Raw genomic sequence first — 17,142 nt, 5'->3', positions numbered from 1 at the left:
ACATGATATTCAACGGAGAACTTAGTTTTACATCCCCTGATTTACCTTTTTGTTGTCATTTGTATTATTATAAGCACCGACACGGGACCTGAACGCAGCACGTGACAAAATTTAGTCTTATAATTTGAAGTGTTCTAATATCTTGGATTTCTAAATTTCTCTTATATGGTATATTTCCTTGAGTCAGGGTCTTGGTGAGGTAGGATAATCCGGCGACATGATAATTAAAATCAGATAAATTAAATTAGTTTGGATTAACTTAGATAATTTGTTTATTTCTCATTAAACTCCGCCCATGTGTGCTTGCATGCATAGTTTGTCCCAAGCCAGGACAAAGGAGGAGGGTTGGCGTCAAGTGTAGCGAACCGGCCATAAAAAACAGCTATATTTTTATGTGATGAACCCTTATGATTTTTTGCTGGGGCATACCCTTAATAACGACGCGTTGCATCGGGTCCCGGGTGTAGCGAAAAATGGGCTAGGGTCCTTGCCACAAGGCAAGGCGCTGCATTGGGCCCAGGGTGCAGTGAAAAATGTGCTAGTGTCCTTGTCCCAAGGCAAGGCGCCAGGTCTTCACCCGGATTTGGTGAAAAGTATGTCAGGGTCTCAACACGCGGATGGGCGAGCGTGGCGGGGAAGCACAGCCCAGGGGTTAAGGATGTGATTGGGAAGCTGGAACATAGGAACCTTAACGAGTAAATTGAGGGAGTTAGCAGATGTTTTTGCTAGAAGGAAAGTGAATATTGTTTGTTTGCAAGAAACTAAGTGGGCTGGAGAAAAGGCCAAGGAAGTGGATGGAACTGGTTTCAAGTTATGGTACACATGTATTAACAAGAGTCGAAATGGTGTTGGAATTATGATCGATAAAAGTTTTAGAGATAAAGTTGTGGACGTCAAAAGGAAAGGCGACAGGATTATCCTGGTTAAGCTTGTAGTAGGTGATTTAATCCTGAATATCCTCAGTGTGTATGCGCCCCAAGTTGGATTGCAACCAATTTTGGGAAGACTTGGAGGAGGTTTTGAGGGGAATACCTCGAGAGGAGAAGATTTTCTTAGGAGGAGATCTAAATGGTCATGTTGGTAAAAGCAATGGAGGTTTTGATAGAATTCATGGAGGTTTTGGCTATGGGACGAGAAACGAGACTGGAGAAGATATCTTGAATGTTGCACTAGCCTACGATTTGATGCTAGCGAACACCTTTTTTTTAAAAAAGGAGTCACATCTAATCACATATCATAGTGGCCAAAATCGTAGTCAGATTGATTTCTTTCTAGCTAGAAGAGAAGATAGAACTTCTTGTGTCGACTGTAAGGTCTACCCTGGGAGTGTGTCGCTACGCAACATAAGCTGATAGTCCTGTAGGTTCGATTCAACAAAGTACTTACAATGAGGAAGAGGGCTCAGAACCCAAGGATAAGGTGGTGGAAGCTTAAGGAGGGAAAAGAGAGAGAGTGCAATGAAAGAATGTTGCACGAAGGACCTTGGGAGTTTGATGGAGGAGCAAATGCAATATGGAATGAGATGACTAAGTGTATTCAAAATATGGGAATGAGGGTGTTGGGAGAAAGCAAATGAAATGGATTTCATACAAAGAAAACATGGTGGTGGAATGAAGAGGTGCAAGAGGCAATTAAACATAAGGAGGAGTGCTTTAGATCTTTGCATAAAAGTCCCAGTGAAGAGAACTTGCAAAAGTTTAGATTGGGGAGAAAAAATGCAAAGAAAGCAGTGCGAGAAGCTAGAGGCAAGGTTTTTGTTGATTTGTATAAAAATCTTGGGAGCAAGGATGGTGAAAAAGGTATATATAAACTTGCAAAAGTAAGGGATAAGAAAAGTAAAGACCTCACCCAAGTTAGATGCATCAAGGATGAAAATCAAAAACTTTTGGTGAGAGATGAAGATGTAAATGAAATATGGATGAACTACTTCAACAAGCTGTTTAATGGGGATGGAGATATAAGCGAGGTGGACTTAGAGGTCGCTTATGATGATTTGAATAGAAGATTTGTGCGCAGACTTAATACACATAAAGTTAAGGAGGCTTTAAAGAGGATGAAGACTAATAAAGCCTTGGGACCTTATGGGGTCCCTATTGAAGTGTGGAGAGGCCTGGAGGATGTGACAATAAAATGGTTGACCAATCTTTTCAATAAGATTCTCCAGACAAATAAGATGCCTGATGCATGGAGGAAAAGTATGATTGTGCCTATCTACAAAAACAAGGGAGATATAAAGAATTGTTCAAACTATAGAGGCATTAAGCTAATGAGCCATACTATGAAGTTGTGGGAGAGGGTTATTGAGCATCGCTTGAGGAGAGATACCAAGGTTTCTGTAAATCAATTTGGATTTATGCCAGGAAGATGTACCATGGAAGCCATTTTCTTGATGCGACAACTAATGAAAAGATATCGAGAAAAGAAGAAGGACTTACATATGGTATTCATAGACCTTGAGAAAACATATGATAGGGTTCCAATGAAAGTTTTATGGTGGGTTCTGGAGAAGAAAAAGGTACCATCAAAGTATGTAAAGTAAATCAAGGATATGTATGATGGGGCTACTACATGTGTGAAAAGCTTGTAACGGAACATCAAGTTATTTCCCTATCACGGTAGGTGTACACCAAGGGTCAGCTCTAAGTCCTTATCTCTTTGCCTTAGTTATGGATAAACTAACAAAAGATATTCAAAAGGAAGTGTCATGATGTATGCTTTTTGCAGACGATATTGTGCTTATTGATGAGAGCAAGGATGGTGTTGATAGAAAACTTGAATTGTGGAGAAGTACGTTGGAATATAAAGGATTCACATTAAGTCGAAGCAAGACTGAGTATCTGAAGTGTGAGTTTTCTCTAGTAAGAGATGTAGACCAAGATCCCGTGCATCTAAGTGATCAAGAGGTACCCAAGAAAGACGCTTTTAAATACTTGGGCTCCATTTTGCAAAAAGGTGGAGAGATTGATGAGGATGTAAATCATAGAATCAGAGCAGGGTGGATGAAATGGCGCAGTGCATCTGGGTTTTTGTGTGACCGCAAAATCCCCCTTAAGTTAAAAGGAAAATTCTATAAAACAGCAGTAAGACCTGCAATGCTATATGGAGCTGAATGCTGGCCAACACATAGGCAACATGAGCATAAAATGGGAGTAGCAGAGATGAGGATGTTAAGGTGGATGTGTGGTTATACGAGGATGAATAAGATAAGAAATGAAGATATTCGACGAAAGGTAGGAGTACTACCGGTGGCTGAGAAGATGGGAGAACATAGATTGAGGTGGTTTGAGCACGTAATGAGAAGGCCCCTGGATGCTCCCGTAAGAACAAAAGTTTGTTACCAAGAGCTCAACACAAAAAGAGGTAGAGGTAGACCGAAACTTACTTGGGGGAAGGTAGTAAAACAAGATTTAATGGAGTGAGATATAGATTGGTGGACGATATGCCTTAGAACGGAATGGAGAAAAGCTATAAGCATGGTGGAGGGTTAGACCCGTTGTTATTCCTATGTTCCAGATGGTCCCTTTAGTCATTTTCCCCTTCGTTTTTCCTCTTCTTCTTTTCCCTTTCTTTTTTACTTTTCTGTTTATATATATATATATATATATGGGTTTTCATTTTATCCTTTAACATAACACAACAAACTTTCCTACCCTCACAACATTTTGTGGGGCCCACACTTTTTAAAACAAAAAAATAAATAAAAAATTAAGGCACGCAAAACGAATCTCTATAACATTACACAATCACTTTTCCTACAACATAACTCTTATAAAACCCTATATATATATATATGGAGTTATTAATCTTATGTTGCATAAGATAAGTATCTTATGAGTGAAACAAAGTTGTGGGATCCTCAATTTAAAAAAAATAAGAAAAGAAAAGAAAAAATGGACACATGATTCTATGTGTGTATAATATAAGATAATTGTCTTATGTGACATAAGACAGTTATTTCCCATATATATATATATATATATATATATATATATATTATTCTATTTATTTATTTTTATTTTTACTTTTATGTTTTTTTTCCCAACCTTTTTGTATATTTTATTTGGGTTCATCTACCACCGACCCCAATTAATTTGGGATAAAGATGATGTTGATGATGTTTATTTCTCATTAAATTTGATTTTAAATCAATGACATGACTATTGGTTTAGTTTTTGGATTTAAGATTTTTCAACTCGATACTGAAGTTTTAGCCCAAAAACTATCAAAGGAAATAAGGAATGGTGTGTTACTAAGGTCAGAAAATACATTTCCATAATTAAAAAAATAATAATGATAAATCATTTCAGCCATCGAAACATGCATATTCAACTATTCACATACACAGGCATAGCTAATTTATTGCATATTGGTCACACTGAGAATCTGAAGTGAATCTTGCAATAAAATAACATTACAGTTCTATAGTCACCATTATTAGTGCCACAATACTAATACAGCTCAAATTATTATCACATTCTTTTCAGTTTTTCTCCCTGTTTATCTCTCTGCTCTTACTCCATGGCCAACACCGCAACCAAATCGAGCCACCAAAACCGCAACTATATCCAGCCTCCGCACTCCTCCTCCTCCTTGGTCTACCATATCCTAATTCAGCATCCAGATTCTCTTCGGAGCCTCCAGCTTTGAACAAGTCTGTAGCTACATCAAGATCTCCCTTAGTGGTAGACAGATTTTCCTTGAGCCTCTTTATTTCCAACTCAAGAGCTACCACATTCTCCTTCAGCTTTCCCACCTGCTCTACTTTCTCCATATAATATTTCATGCCTAAGGACATCTCCTTATTGATTTGTTCAATAGGCTCAGCACCAACTTTTGTAGAAACTGGTGAAGGAGTTTTCAAATCTCGACCTTGGTCTTCTGGCTTTGGGACACTGGCTTCCACGTGTACAACCTCATTCACTTGATACTCCTGTCCTGGCTCCCGAACATAAACCTCTGCACGAATGATACAAGTATCCTTCACGAGAAAACCCTCGTCAGGGTCACGAAATTCAGCTAAAGGCATAAAAGACGGGTAACCCCAGATATGGTCTGTTGCATCGAACTGATGTTTAAGCTCTGGAAAATGCATGTTTCAAGAGTCAACTTGGTTGCGTCTAATAAAGAATGAAAGCATACAAATGAATAAACGTAAAACTCAATGCAACGCCGCTATATGAAATTGTTAAGAAACAAAAGTTCCATCTATGAACTCTATAAAATACCAAAATACATTAGAAAAGAAATATCCTAAAATAAAATTAAAATAGATACCTCCTGTTACTGTCTTGTTGCTATGCTGATTGAGTAAAGCCAACTTGAACTTTGCATCTATGCTCCATTCATTGGGTAAATTAACAGCACCCATGGCATTCAAAAAAATTGACAAGTAGTTCGCATGATCCATAACAAACCTCCTAGAAACCAAGACCAAAATAGATCAAAACACACGATTGTAAATCGTGTTGTCGAAGAGCACATAATCAAAGTATCAAATAAACTCTAACTGGTGGGATTTCATTCAAATACCATGGATGACCACCGACGAGGAAAGCTTTCGAGCTAATACGCCTATTGTTCAACTTAGAGAAGTTCTTAACAGTCCACGTGAATTCTTTCCATTTTTTATATTCCATTTCCACAAACGCTGGGCCTGTTGGGCACTAAAAACCCATATTAATTTTTACTTTAAAAATACAAAAATTGATGATTAGCCATGACAAATGGAAAAATTGGGTTAAAGAATTAATAAATCAATTGAAAACCAATTTTTTTTAAAAAAATAAACAAAGTCCAAATCAACAAAAATGTAATCAGAATAAATAAAAAGGTTCCATTCATTCAAAACAGAGATTCATCGTTTTTAGCGCTGAAAAACATAAAAATAAAATAAAAATAAAAATTGAAAAAATAAATTTGGGACACTTAAAAAGAGAATCTTTGTTATCCCAAAAACACAATATTTAAAGGGGTTAATATCTTAGTAGATAAAATTATCTCCTACCCATATATGGGTCCATGTTATTTTTGTGTGTACAACAGAAAAAATATATTTCTTACTATCTGAAAAAGCAATAATCTCATTTCAAACTCAACCACCTACAAATGTTAAACACTCTTTTATAATGTGTTAAATAACTTTAAAATGTGCTTTAAAAAATTTAAATATAAATAACGAAATAATTAAAATAAATCAACCCAATCAAATTATGTTCCATATCTAAGTATTCTCGTGTAAGTCAATTCTAAATGCATTATTATTATTTTTTGTTAGGAAAAGATTGGAACAATGACCAAAATGTCACTGTTTTCTAATTTTTTTCTCTCTGAATATCATGCTAACAATGTCAATTCCCAATATGTCACGTGGTCATGTTCGCTGGGCACTGTAGCGAATTCAGTTTGCTGATGTGTTACGTTTCTGGTGGACACCAAATTCGCTACTCCATGTAGCGAACTTGGTTGCAATTAATGCACCTGCACGTTTCTACCTGCCACGCCACGTGGAAGACATGCAACGAAGTTCGCTACCCACTCCAGTGAACTACATGTAACGGCTAGGATGACATATGGCAGACATGCAACGAAGTTCGCTAGGGTGGGCAGCGAACTTTGTTGCATGTTTGCCACGTGGCGTGGCAGATGCATTAATTGAACCAAGTTCGCTACAGTGCTCACTGAACTTGCCCATGGACATATTGAAAATTAACATTGTTGGCGTTGCATTTAGCAAAAAAAATTAGGAAAAAGTGACATTTTGATCACTGTTCCGGAAAAGATTTACCTTCCAATCTAATTTCTCTTCATTGATATTAGCCTTTTTAGATGGCAATCTAGGTGAGAGTTCTTCTGGTACTATTTTCAAAAAAATATTCGCTCTATGTAATTTATCAATTAAATATTCAAATTGTATGATAGAAAATCTATACTTGATGGTGCTTTGATTGACACTGTTGCTATCTTTGCACATTCCCCACAACCTATCCTTCTTGGGAACCAACACGACTAGAGCTACAATGGGACTCATGTTTTCCTATACTTTTTAACTGCTTTTGTCTCTGTAATTCTTCATACTCCTTTGATTCATTATGTATGTTGCTTGATCGGGAATGATAATTGTTCCTGATATGAAATTAATACAATAATATTGAATGTCTGTCGCTTATGGGTGGTAACTGAAGGGGCATCTCTTCCGGTACTATATCGAAAAAGGCAAGTAGGGATAAAACCTCACCATCTTCATAATCATATTCAAATTCAACAAATTGATATGAATTTTCATCATTTTGTTCTCTATTGAAGTTATCATAAACTGGATCATTATCACAATATTTCTCCACTGGAGTCATCATATAGATTGGATCGCCATCGCATTCTTGTTCTATGTCAGAATCATAGACGAGACAATTGTCACGATCTTCATTACTAACAAGCACCACAACTTGTTGATTTGAACAATCACGGGCAAAATGGCAAAAGGACTGATTTGGAATCTCGGTCTAACAACACATCAATCTCTTACTTTCGCTCCTAGCTTAGAACTGCTAGAGGATTGTCGTCTGTCTCCTTGTCATATCATTAGATGCATCTTAGAATTCCATCTCATATATATATATGGTTTATTATTTTTCTAACCAGTGGGTGTAGGCCTTGTGTAGCTCAATTGGCAATACCACTTGAGTAGGTGAGAAGAGAATATATGTTCGATTGTCACCAAATACATCTTTAAGGAGGAACGAAGAGCTTTAATAGTGAAAAATACTTATACATTTATCTTATTTATATTTAAATATTAAAATCAATAATATTGATTTAGTAAATATTAATAAATCCTAAAAAAGAATAATAAAAAATGTACATACACAAATCAATAAAAAGAGTTTCAAATTAAGATACCAAAAAATAAAAAAGAGTTTCAAACCTCAACCTTGATCTTTTGGCTTTGGGACTATGGCTTTCACATATCCAACTTCATTCACTTGATACACTTGTCTTGACTCATGAACATTAACCTCTGCACGAATGATACAAGTATCCTTCACAAGAAACCCCCTCTCAGGGTCACGAAATTCAGCTAAAGGCATAAAGTAACCCCTCAAAGGGAAACTTGCGTTGAACTCATTTTCAAACTCTGGCAAATTCACGTATCAGGGGTCAATTGGTTGCGTCTAGTAAAAAATGAAAGCATTGTAAAACTCAAAGCAACACACCTATATGAAATTGCTAAGAAACTAAAGTTTCATCTACATAATTATACAAAAAAAAAAAAAGTTTCATCTACATATACCCCATAAAATACCGAAATACATTAGATAACGTGAGAAAAGAAATCTCCTAATTAACCTCGAAACGAGGGGAAAAAGTGACAATGAAAAAATAGTTTAATCTCCTAACTTTCTCAATTAGATTTATCCTAATTATAAGGTGAAAGATTTAGTTTAATCTCATCCGATCCTATAAATTTAATAGTTTTCAAAAGTTTCCTAACTACCTCATGGGGCTGTTTTACCTTGTCAGTCCTTATCATACAATTTGTATATTTTATTTTTTGAAAAAATATTTAAAAATTAGATGATAAAAACAATGAGAGGGAGGATCTACTTACATGTTTTACAACCTCTTATCATTAAATCTTAACCGTTGATTTTCGTCAATGTAATAATTAAGATTTATTGGGAATTAATTAATAAGTGTGATCCGATAAATCACAACTGTTAGATTGACGAAAATCAACGATTAAAATTTGATGGTAAGAGGTTGTAAATCTTTTAGGTTGTAAGTATATCCCTCTTCTAACAATTATGGAAAAAGTGTTTGAATGTAACACAAGATAAATTTATCTCAAATAACCCAAAATTTGAAGTTTAGAAGAAAAAAAATTAAGGGTATTTTAAACATTTCACTTTCTTCTTTATCATGAATTTTACAAAAATATATTATTATTTTATGGAAAAAATATTTCTGCAGTTAATGCAGATAAGTTATCTGCATTTATTCCCAAAACGACGTCATTTTGGTATTGAAATCTTAAAAAAGTATAAATATAAAGATTATTATAACCCTGAAATAAATTAAAATTATAAAAACATCATGATTTCCATCCCAAAACGACGTCGTATTGAGTTTACTACAGATTACTTATATGCAGTAAGCGAACCCTTATTTTATACCCAAAAATAACATTGTTTTGGATTGTAGGAAATAATTTAATTTCGTGATTCAGAGGAAACTTTAATCCCAATAGTAAAAAGTCAATAGAAAAGTGAAAAATACTTATATTTTACTTTTTCATATTTATATTTAAATATTCAAATCTATAATATCAATTTTATTTTTATAATTAAATATTAAAAAAGAATAATTTAAAAATGTCCTTACATGATTTACTTGATATGATATCCAATGAAGAACTTAGCTTTTCATCCTTTGATTTACCTTTTTGTTGTCATTTGTGTTATTATAATTCGGAACCTGAGCGCAGCACGGAACAAAATATAGTCTCATAATTTGAAGTGTTCTAACATTTTGGATTTTTCAGATTTTTCTTATATGGTATATTTCCAAAAAAACTCGTGCTTGCATGCATGACCTGTCCAAGCCAGGATAAATGAGGGATGTTGACATCAAGTGTAGTGAGCCAGCCATAAAAATTAGTTATATTTATGAACCCTTATGATATGTAAGCTAGGTTAGGGCTTTTGCCATAAGGCAAGGCGCTGCATCGATCACGGGGTATAGCGACAAAAAAGCTAGGGTCATTGCCTCAAGGCAAGGCGCTAGATCTTCACCCGAATTTGGTGACAAGTAGGTCAGGGTCTCAACACGCAGATGGACGAGTGTGGCAGGCAAGCACTACCTAGGGTTACAGATGTGATTGGGAAGCTAGAACATAGGAACCTTAACAGATAAACTGAAGGAGTTAGAAGATATTTTTGCTAGAAAAAGTGAATATTGTTTGCTTGCAAGAAATTAAGTGGATTGGAGAAAAGGCCAAGGAAGTGGACGGTACTGGTTTCAAGTTGCGGTACACAAGTATAAACAACAGTCAAAATGGTGTTGGAATTAAGACCAATAGAAGTTTCAAAGATAAAGTTGTCGACGTCAAAATGAAAGGTGACAAGATTAATCTGGTTAAGCTTGTAGTGAGTGGTTTAATCTTGAATATCCCCATTGTGTGTGCACTCCAAGTTGGGTTGCAACCAATGATAAGAGCCAATTTTGGGAAGACTTAGAGGAAGTTTTGAGGGGGGATATTAGGAGAGGAAAAGATCTTCTTAGGAGGATATGTAAATGGTGATATTAGTAAAAGCAATGGAGGTTTTCATAGAATTCATGAAGGTTTTGGCTATGGAACGAGAATGAGACTGGAAAAGATATCTTGGATATTACACTAGGTTAAAATTTGATACTAGCAAACACCTTTTTCAAAAAAGGGAGTCACATCTAATCATATATCATGGTGGCCAAAATTGTAGTCAGATTGATTTCTTTATGACTACAAGAAAATATAGAACTTCTTGTGTCGAGTGTAAGGTCTACCCTAGAGAATATGTCGTTACGCAGCATAAGCAGATAGTACTAGAAGTTCGGTTTAACAAAGTACTTAAAATGAGAAAGATGACTCAGAACCCAAAGATAAGATGATGGAAGCTAAAGGAGAAAAAACAGAGTTAGTTCAAGGAAAGAAAGTTGCATGAAGGACCATGAAAGTTTGTGACCAATTAGGTGTTGAATGACCATATATTCTACTCAGTTGCAAATATAATGAGAAAATAAAAAAGGAATACAGATGTCAACTCATTCATACTTGCATTCATCAAAGTAATTTTGTACCATCCAACATTATTTATATTTATTTTTCCTACATTTTTATTTTTATTAGTTCCAATTCATACATAAATGGGGCAATGATTTGACCCCTTCCAATGGTACTTAGTAGTGTGTGTGTGTGTGTTGTGTATGATTGCAGCAATGCCACACCAAATGAAGTTTTTTCAAGGCGGCTATGGTATCCCATAACCGAGTTCTGCATCCATGTCCCTCTCTTTGAAACCATTTTCTACCTCTTCCAAGTCTCTCCTTGCAACCTCAAGGTCGAGTTCTGAAACAGCCAGTTTTGCTTTCAACTTCCTCATTTCAATCTCTAAAGTAGCTACATTGACCCTTAGATTTTTAACATGCTCTGCTCTTTGCAAATAAGCTTTTGCATCTAATGCTGAATGAACATGGGGCTCCAGCCATGTCAAGTCAAATCCAAAGGAATGAAGTTCTTCCCACAGAACCTGAAGGTGCATAAAATTATCACCACCCATATCCCTAATCTTCTTAGTCTTGAGGAATAGTAGGACACGGCCCAAGGCTATGAATGCCCACAATATGAACCTAGGACTTCTTCTTCTTTGGTTCTCTACTAGTGAAGGATGCCATGAACAAACTTCCTTCCATAATGGAATAAAAGATTCTTCTTCTGCCTCTAAACTTTTGAAATCTATGAGGTCACTGACGGGGATCAAGAGCACTTCCTCAAATTCATTGGATAAAAGAGGGTACATAGGAGGAGCACTAGGAACAAATTGCACTTGTTTAGGACTTGGGGTCACATCTGAAGGTCCAATTCCTTGATCTTCTAACTGTGAGAGTTGCACTTCTATTTCACTTGACTGACCATCTTTAGAATTCTGGGTACTTGTTGGACTTAGCGTCACATCAGAAAATGTCTTTTCCAGTTCTTTAGTTTTTACTTCTTTTGGCCTATGTTGTTCACCATTAATGTTAAACGCAACTTTAGATACTGAAAGGTGAACTTCAATGATACATGTATCATTCACAAGATAACCTTGACTAGGGTCATGGAATTCACTGAGAGGAATGAATGATGGAGAACCCCAACCATTATTTCCAGCATTAAACTTCTGCTGGGTTTCTGGAAAAATTCAATCATCTAGAATTAGAATGGCCGTACATAATCAAATATAATTCTGATCTTAATTAAATTATGGTAAAAAAAGATAAATATTAATCAATAGCTATTTTCTTTTGTGTGTTCCACTTCCACCAATGAAGATGCAGTTGGTTACATCTTCTGTAATCTTCAATCCAATTCTAAAATTACACCCTGATGATTTTTTACAAGCATATGCACTTCCAATTAACCAACCAATATGTTACTTGAACATAATATCACTAAAAAGGAGCATAACTCAGTTCTCTTTTTCTCTAGATAAAAAATGTATTCCTCTACATATAAAGGCCACACAAAATTTGAAGTTGATGAACATTAACCAACCAATATCTGGAAAGCAAAGTCTATCAGCCACCCTCCCAATTAACATCTGTAGCTTATTTTAATTTATTGACTAAAAGACGAAAGCTTATTATCATAGTTGTAATGAATCAATTTAACTCAAAAGCTTAACATGTTAGGTGAAAGGTTTATATTATATTCTGACAAGCTTCCTCACATGAAAGCCTACTGGGCTTGAAGGGTAAATAATGCACAGACTCACCTACCTGTGCTAAGAAAATTCCACAATAAAAAATAGGGGACGGTGAGGATTGAACCCGGGATACGAGGATCGAACAATGGAGGGAAGGGTATTTTGGTAAAAAAAAGGAAAAAATAATAATAATCAGATTATTTGATAAAGAAACAAAAAATTAACCCGCTCTTGATATTATGTAAAAGACTAATTTAACTCAAAAATTTATTTAAAGTGTTAGATAAGGGCTTCACAACTGGATTCATCGTTTGATGGGTCCAAAAGCTTCACATGAATTTATTTTGTATTATATCTCTTAACAAAACTGGGTTACATAAATAAACAAAATAAGCTATTAAGGCAGTTACCCTTTACGATTGACTTGTTGTTATCCACCTGATTAATTAGAGCCAACCTGAAATATGCAAATCTGCTCCATCCATACGGTGGTAGAGAATCAGCAACCGTAATATACAAAGACAAATGATCCACATCCCTCCCCTTAGGATATAAAATAATCTTCCTGACAAAGGAAAAATGACACATGATGTGTGTATACATAGGTTGGTGAATAATTATTAACAGCTGAGAATTTCACTCAAATATATACCATCGATTACCGCCGACTTTGAAAGACTTGGAGGACAATTTCTTGGTGTTCACTTTGGAGAAAGCTTCAATTTTCCAAGTGAATTTCTCCAAAGCAATATCCATCACCTGCTGGTTCTCCATTCTAATATGTATCTAGACTTGCGCTGCTGCTACAAGCAAAAACATAAAAACGCTTGTTTTCAAAGAAGAAGAAAAATGAGAATGCTTGATATAGCAAAAAGTACATAGGCAAAGTGAACAACTGGCTGTTAAAATGTTATGATTAAGAACAAAGAAACTCACTTAAGAAACGCAATGCGGTTTGAAAAGCTAAGACTTTGGGGCAAGATTGCAAGTCCCAGATGATTGATTAAGCTGAAAACAGAGATGGAAGAGATAGAGAGAAAGAGAAGTAACATGCGTGGCACGAAAGTCAACTGAAATGGCTTTCTGTAAGGAAGCTAGCCAGGGAAAAATAATAATGGTTGCTTGCTAGGAGGTTACAGGGCCCAAAGTCAAACTAATTGACGAGGTAATATAAATTCGAGAGGCCTAAATCATCAATTTAATCCAAAAATTTAGATATATCTTTTAATGTTACATGAGATAAAAAATTATCTCATTCAACATATAAAAAAATAAATATAACTCATTAAGAAAAAGAAAAGAGTTTTACCTTCTTTTTTTTGTGAGATTAAATTATCTCATGGGAAACGCATTTCTCAAAATTTAAATGATAAGATGAAGTTGATATTAATAATTTTATATTATATTGATTTAACATAATATTTTTTAGGGTAAAAAAAGTGAAATTCTCAAACCTCTGTTGCACCGACACCGATATGGGACAGGTAACATGATATGATACGATACTCTAATACGTTAATTTAAAAAATATTATATTCTGCCATGTTAGGACATGTTTTAATATTAAATAATATTTTTAATTTATATAATATATATTATATTTAATATTCAATAATTTAACACAAAAAATAAAGTTAAATGTATACTACCATTAATTTTGCAAAGAAATATAAGATATTCCAAATATTTATATTAAACTTAATAAAATGATAATCGTAATCCAACAAATCTGATAGTTGAAAATAAAAACGCAACGCAATGCCGTTGAACCCCTTTTTGAGTCTCTGCAACGCATGTTGAAGTGTCTAAAAGTATAGAGTGTCGAGAAGAGTCGGGAAGTGTCGGACACGACACATCAAATACTTTAAAGTGTGGAGCATCATAATTTTCAACTACATCAATTTTATTTTTAATTTTAGTGGAGAATGAATGATGTTGGATGAAGGATGGACTTTTCAGTATATGTTTGGATGAAGGATGTTGGTGGAGAATGAATTATAAAACAGGACATCCATTGAGGGGGAAAATGTAGTAATAATAAAGCCTGTTATGTAATTTCCGAACTGCTGCTCATTCAAGCTTCAACAAAAAATTTGAAAGCTGTATTTTCTCAATACTTAACAGAGAGTAACCTCGTGAATTTTAGATGACCTGGTCAATTAGTTTGACTTTGTGCACCACACGAGCAACCGCTGTTTTTTCTCTTGGCTAGCTTCCTCGAACAAAGTCAGAAACCCAATTGAGTTGACTTCCCTGCCACGCATGTTACTTCTATTTCTCTCTCTCTTCCATTTCATGTTCTTTGGGAATACTCTGATTTGTTGTTCTGGGTCTCTGTTTTCAGCTTAATTAATCATCTGGGACTTGCAATCTTTACTTTTCTAAGCGCATTGCGTTTCTTACGTGAGTTTCTTGGTTCTGAATTATAACATTTTAACAGTCAGATGTTCACTTTGCCTATGTACTTTATGCAGTATCAAGCATTCTCATTTTATTTATTTATTTTTTGACTTTGAAAACGAGTGGTTTCATGTTTTTGCTGTAGCAGCAGCGCGAATCGAGATACCTATTAGAATGGAGAACATGCAGGTGATGGATATTTCTTCGGAGAAATTCACATGGAGAATTGAAGCTTTCTCCAAAATGAACCGGGAAAAATTGTCCTCTAAGTCTTTCAAAGTTGGCGGTTGTCGATGGTAATTGAGTGAAATTCTCAGCCTTTAATAATTATTCATATATATATGTACAGATATATATACACACACAAGTTCATTTGCCATTTTTCCTTTGACAGGATGATTGTTTTAAATCCTAAGGGGAAGGATGTGGAGTATTTGTCCTTGTATATGATGGTTGCTCATTTTCTACCATGGAGCAGATTTGCATATTTCAGGTTGACTCTTATTAATCAGCTGGATAGCAACAAGTCAATTGCAATGGGTAATTGTCTTAATTGCTCATTTTGTTTATTTGTTACTCTATTCTGTCTTTTTAAAATTAAGTTATGAATTTGTTCCCCAACAAACAATGAATCCAGTTATGAATGTACATATCTTAAAATTAATAAATTAAAATGTGCTGTTATGTTCAAGTAACATATTAGATGCTGGAAATAAGTTTCTCAAAGGAATATAAGCTTTGGAAGTACTTAAAGCTTGTAGAAAATTATCAGTGTGCAATTTAAGAATTGAATTGAAGATTAAAATTAAGGAGTACAAGATGTAACCAAATGCATCTTCATTGGTAGGAGCGAAACCCACAAAAGAAAATAGTTATTGATTAATGTTTATCTTTTTTACCAGAATTTAAGATATAAGTCGTAAGAGTCATATTTAAGTGTATATGCCAGTTCTAATTCTACATGATTGAATTTTATCAGAAACCAAGCGGAAGTTTAGTGCTGGAAATAGAGGTTGGGGTTTTCAATCATTCATTCCTCTAAGTGAATTCCATGACCCTAGTCAAGGTTATCTTGTGAAGGATACATGTGTCATTGAAGCTCACGTTTCAGTCTCAAAGGTTGACTTTAACATTCCGGATAACTTCAATAAATCAAATGGTGAACAATCTAGCCTAACAGAAGTGGAAACTGAAGAGCAGGGAATGATACTTTCAGATGTAACGTCGAGTCCCACAAGTACCCAGAGTTTTAAAGATGATCAGTTAAGTGAAATAGAAGTGCAACTTTCACAGCCAGAAGAACAAGGAATGGAACATTCTAAACAAGTGCAATTTGTTCCTAGTGCTCCTCCTATGTATCCTTCTTTATCTAATGAATTTGAGGAAGTGTTCTTGATCCCTCTCAGTGACATCATAGATTTTAAAAGTTTAGAGCCAGAAGAAGAATCTTTTATTCCATTATGGGAGGAAGTTTGTTCATGGCATCCTTCACTAGTAGAGAACCAAAGAAGAAGAAGTCCTAGGTTCATATTGTGGGCATTCATAGCCTTAGGCCGAGTTCTACATTTCCTCAAGACTAAGAAGATTAGGGATATGGGTGGTGATGATTTTATCCACCTTCAGGTTCTGTGGGAAGAACTTCATTCCTTTGGATTTGACTTGACATGGCTGGAGCCCCATGTTCATTCAGCATTAGATGCAAAAGCTTATTTGGAAAGAGCAGAGCATGTTAAAAATCTAAGGGTCAATGTAGCTACTTTAGAGATTGAAATGAGGAAGTTTGAGGCAAAACTGGCTGTTGCAGAACTCGACCTTGAGGTTTCTAGAAGAGATTTGACAGAGATAGCAAATGGTTTCGAAGAGAGGGACATGGATGCAGAACTGGGATATGGGATACCATAGCCTCCTTGAAGATACTTCATTTGGTGTGAGGATATTACATTCACTTGAATGAAAAACACATGAATCCTTTCACGTAGCATTAAAAATGCATGAGTTGCTAAAAAAACGGGTGTAGATACAGTTAAATGAATAATGTCTTTCAAATTTAAATTGGGAGGAATATGTACTAAAGAGGACTGGGAATTTGTTATTTGTTGGTGCAAACATACAAAATATATACACACTATAAAGTACTATTTAGAACAGTAATATATATCACATGCACACTACACCGATATATCTAAATTTTTAAGCAGCTGCAAATGTACCTTACTCTCAAATCATTGCCTCATTTATTTATGAATCGGATTTCTTGCACTAATAAAAATAAAAAATGAAGGGAGAAATAAATATAATGCTTGAT

General features: G+C 35.0%; 2 protein-coding genes across 2 annotated transcripts; one reads left to right on the top strand and one right to left on the bottom strand.

Annotated features, from left to right (window-relative positions):
* Positions 1-11,003: 11,003 nt before the first annotated feature.
* Positions 11,004-13,211, bottom strand: LOC133314641 (MATH domain and coiled-coil domain-containing protein At3g58270-like). The gene is made up of 3 exons (XM_061516146.1): positions 13,090-13,211; positions 12,848-13,002; positions 11,004-11,923 (listed from the first exon to the last, which is right to left on the bottom strand). The coding sequence occupies exons 1-3, from the start codon at positions 13,209-13,211 to the stop codon at positions 11,004-11,006; spliced, it is 1,197 nt and encodes a 398-aa protein (XP_061372130.1).
* A 1,800-nt stretch (positions 13,212-15,011) lies between these two features.
* LOC133314640 (MATH domain and coiled-coil domain-containing protein At3g58270-like) lies at positions 15,012-16,739 on the top strand. The gene is made up of 3 exons (XM_061516145.1): positions 15,012-15,133; positions 15,232-15,377; positions 15,817-16,739. The coding sequence occupies exons 1-3, from the start codon at positions 15,012-15,014 to the stop codon at positions 16,737-16,739; spliced, it is 1,191 nt and encodes a 396-aa protein (XP_061372129.1).
* The last annotated feature ends 403 nt before the right edge of the window (positions 16,740-17,142 follow it).

The sequence above is a fragment of the Gastrolobium bilobum genome, unplaced genomic scaffold (assembly GCF_033153095.1).
Source record: "Gastrolobium bilobum isolate Gb01-03AN ecotype WA unplaced genomic scaffold, APGP_CSIRO_Gbil_v1 utg11542, whole genome shotgun sequence".
Taxonomy (NCBI): Eukaryota; Viridiplantae; Streptophyta; class Magnoliopsida; order Fabales; family Fabaceae; genus Gastrolobium; species Gastrolobium bilobum.
The sequence above is the reverse complement of the archived record's forward strand: the minus strand, read 5'-3'. Positions and strand labels throughout refer to the sequence as shown.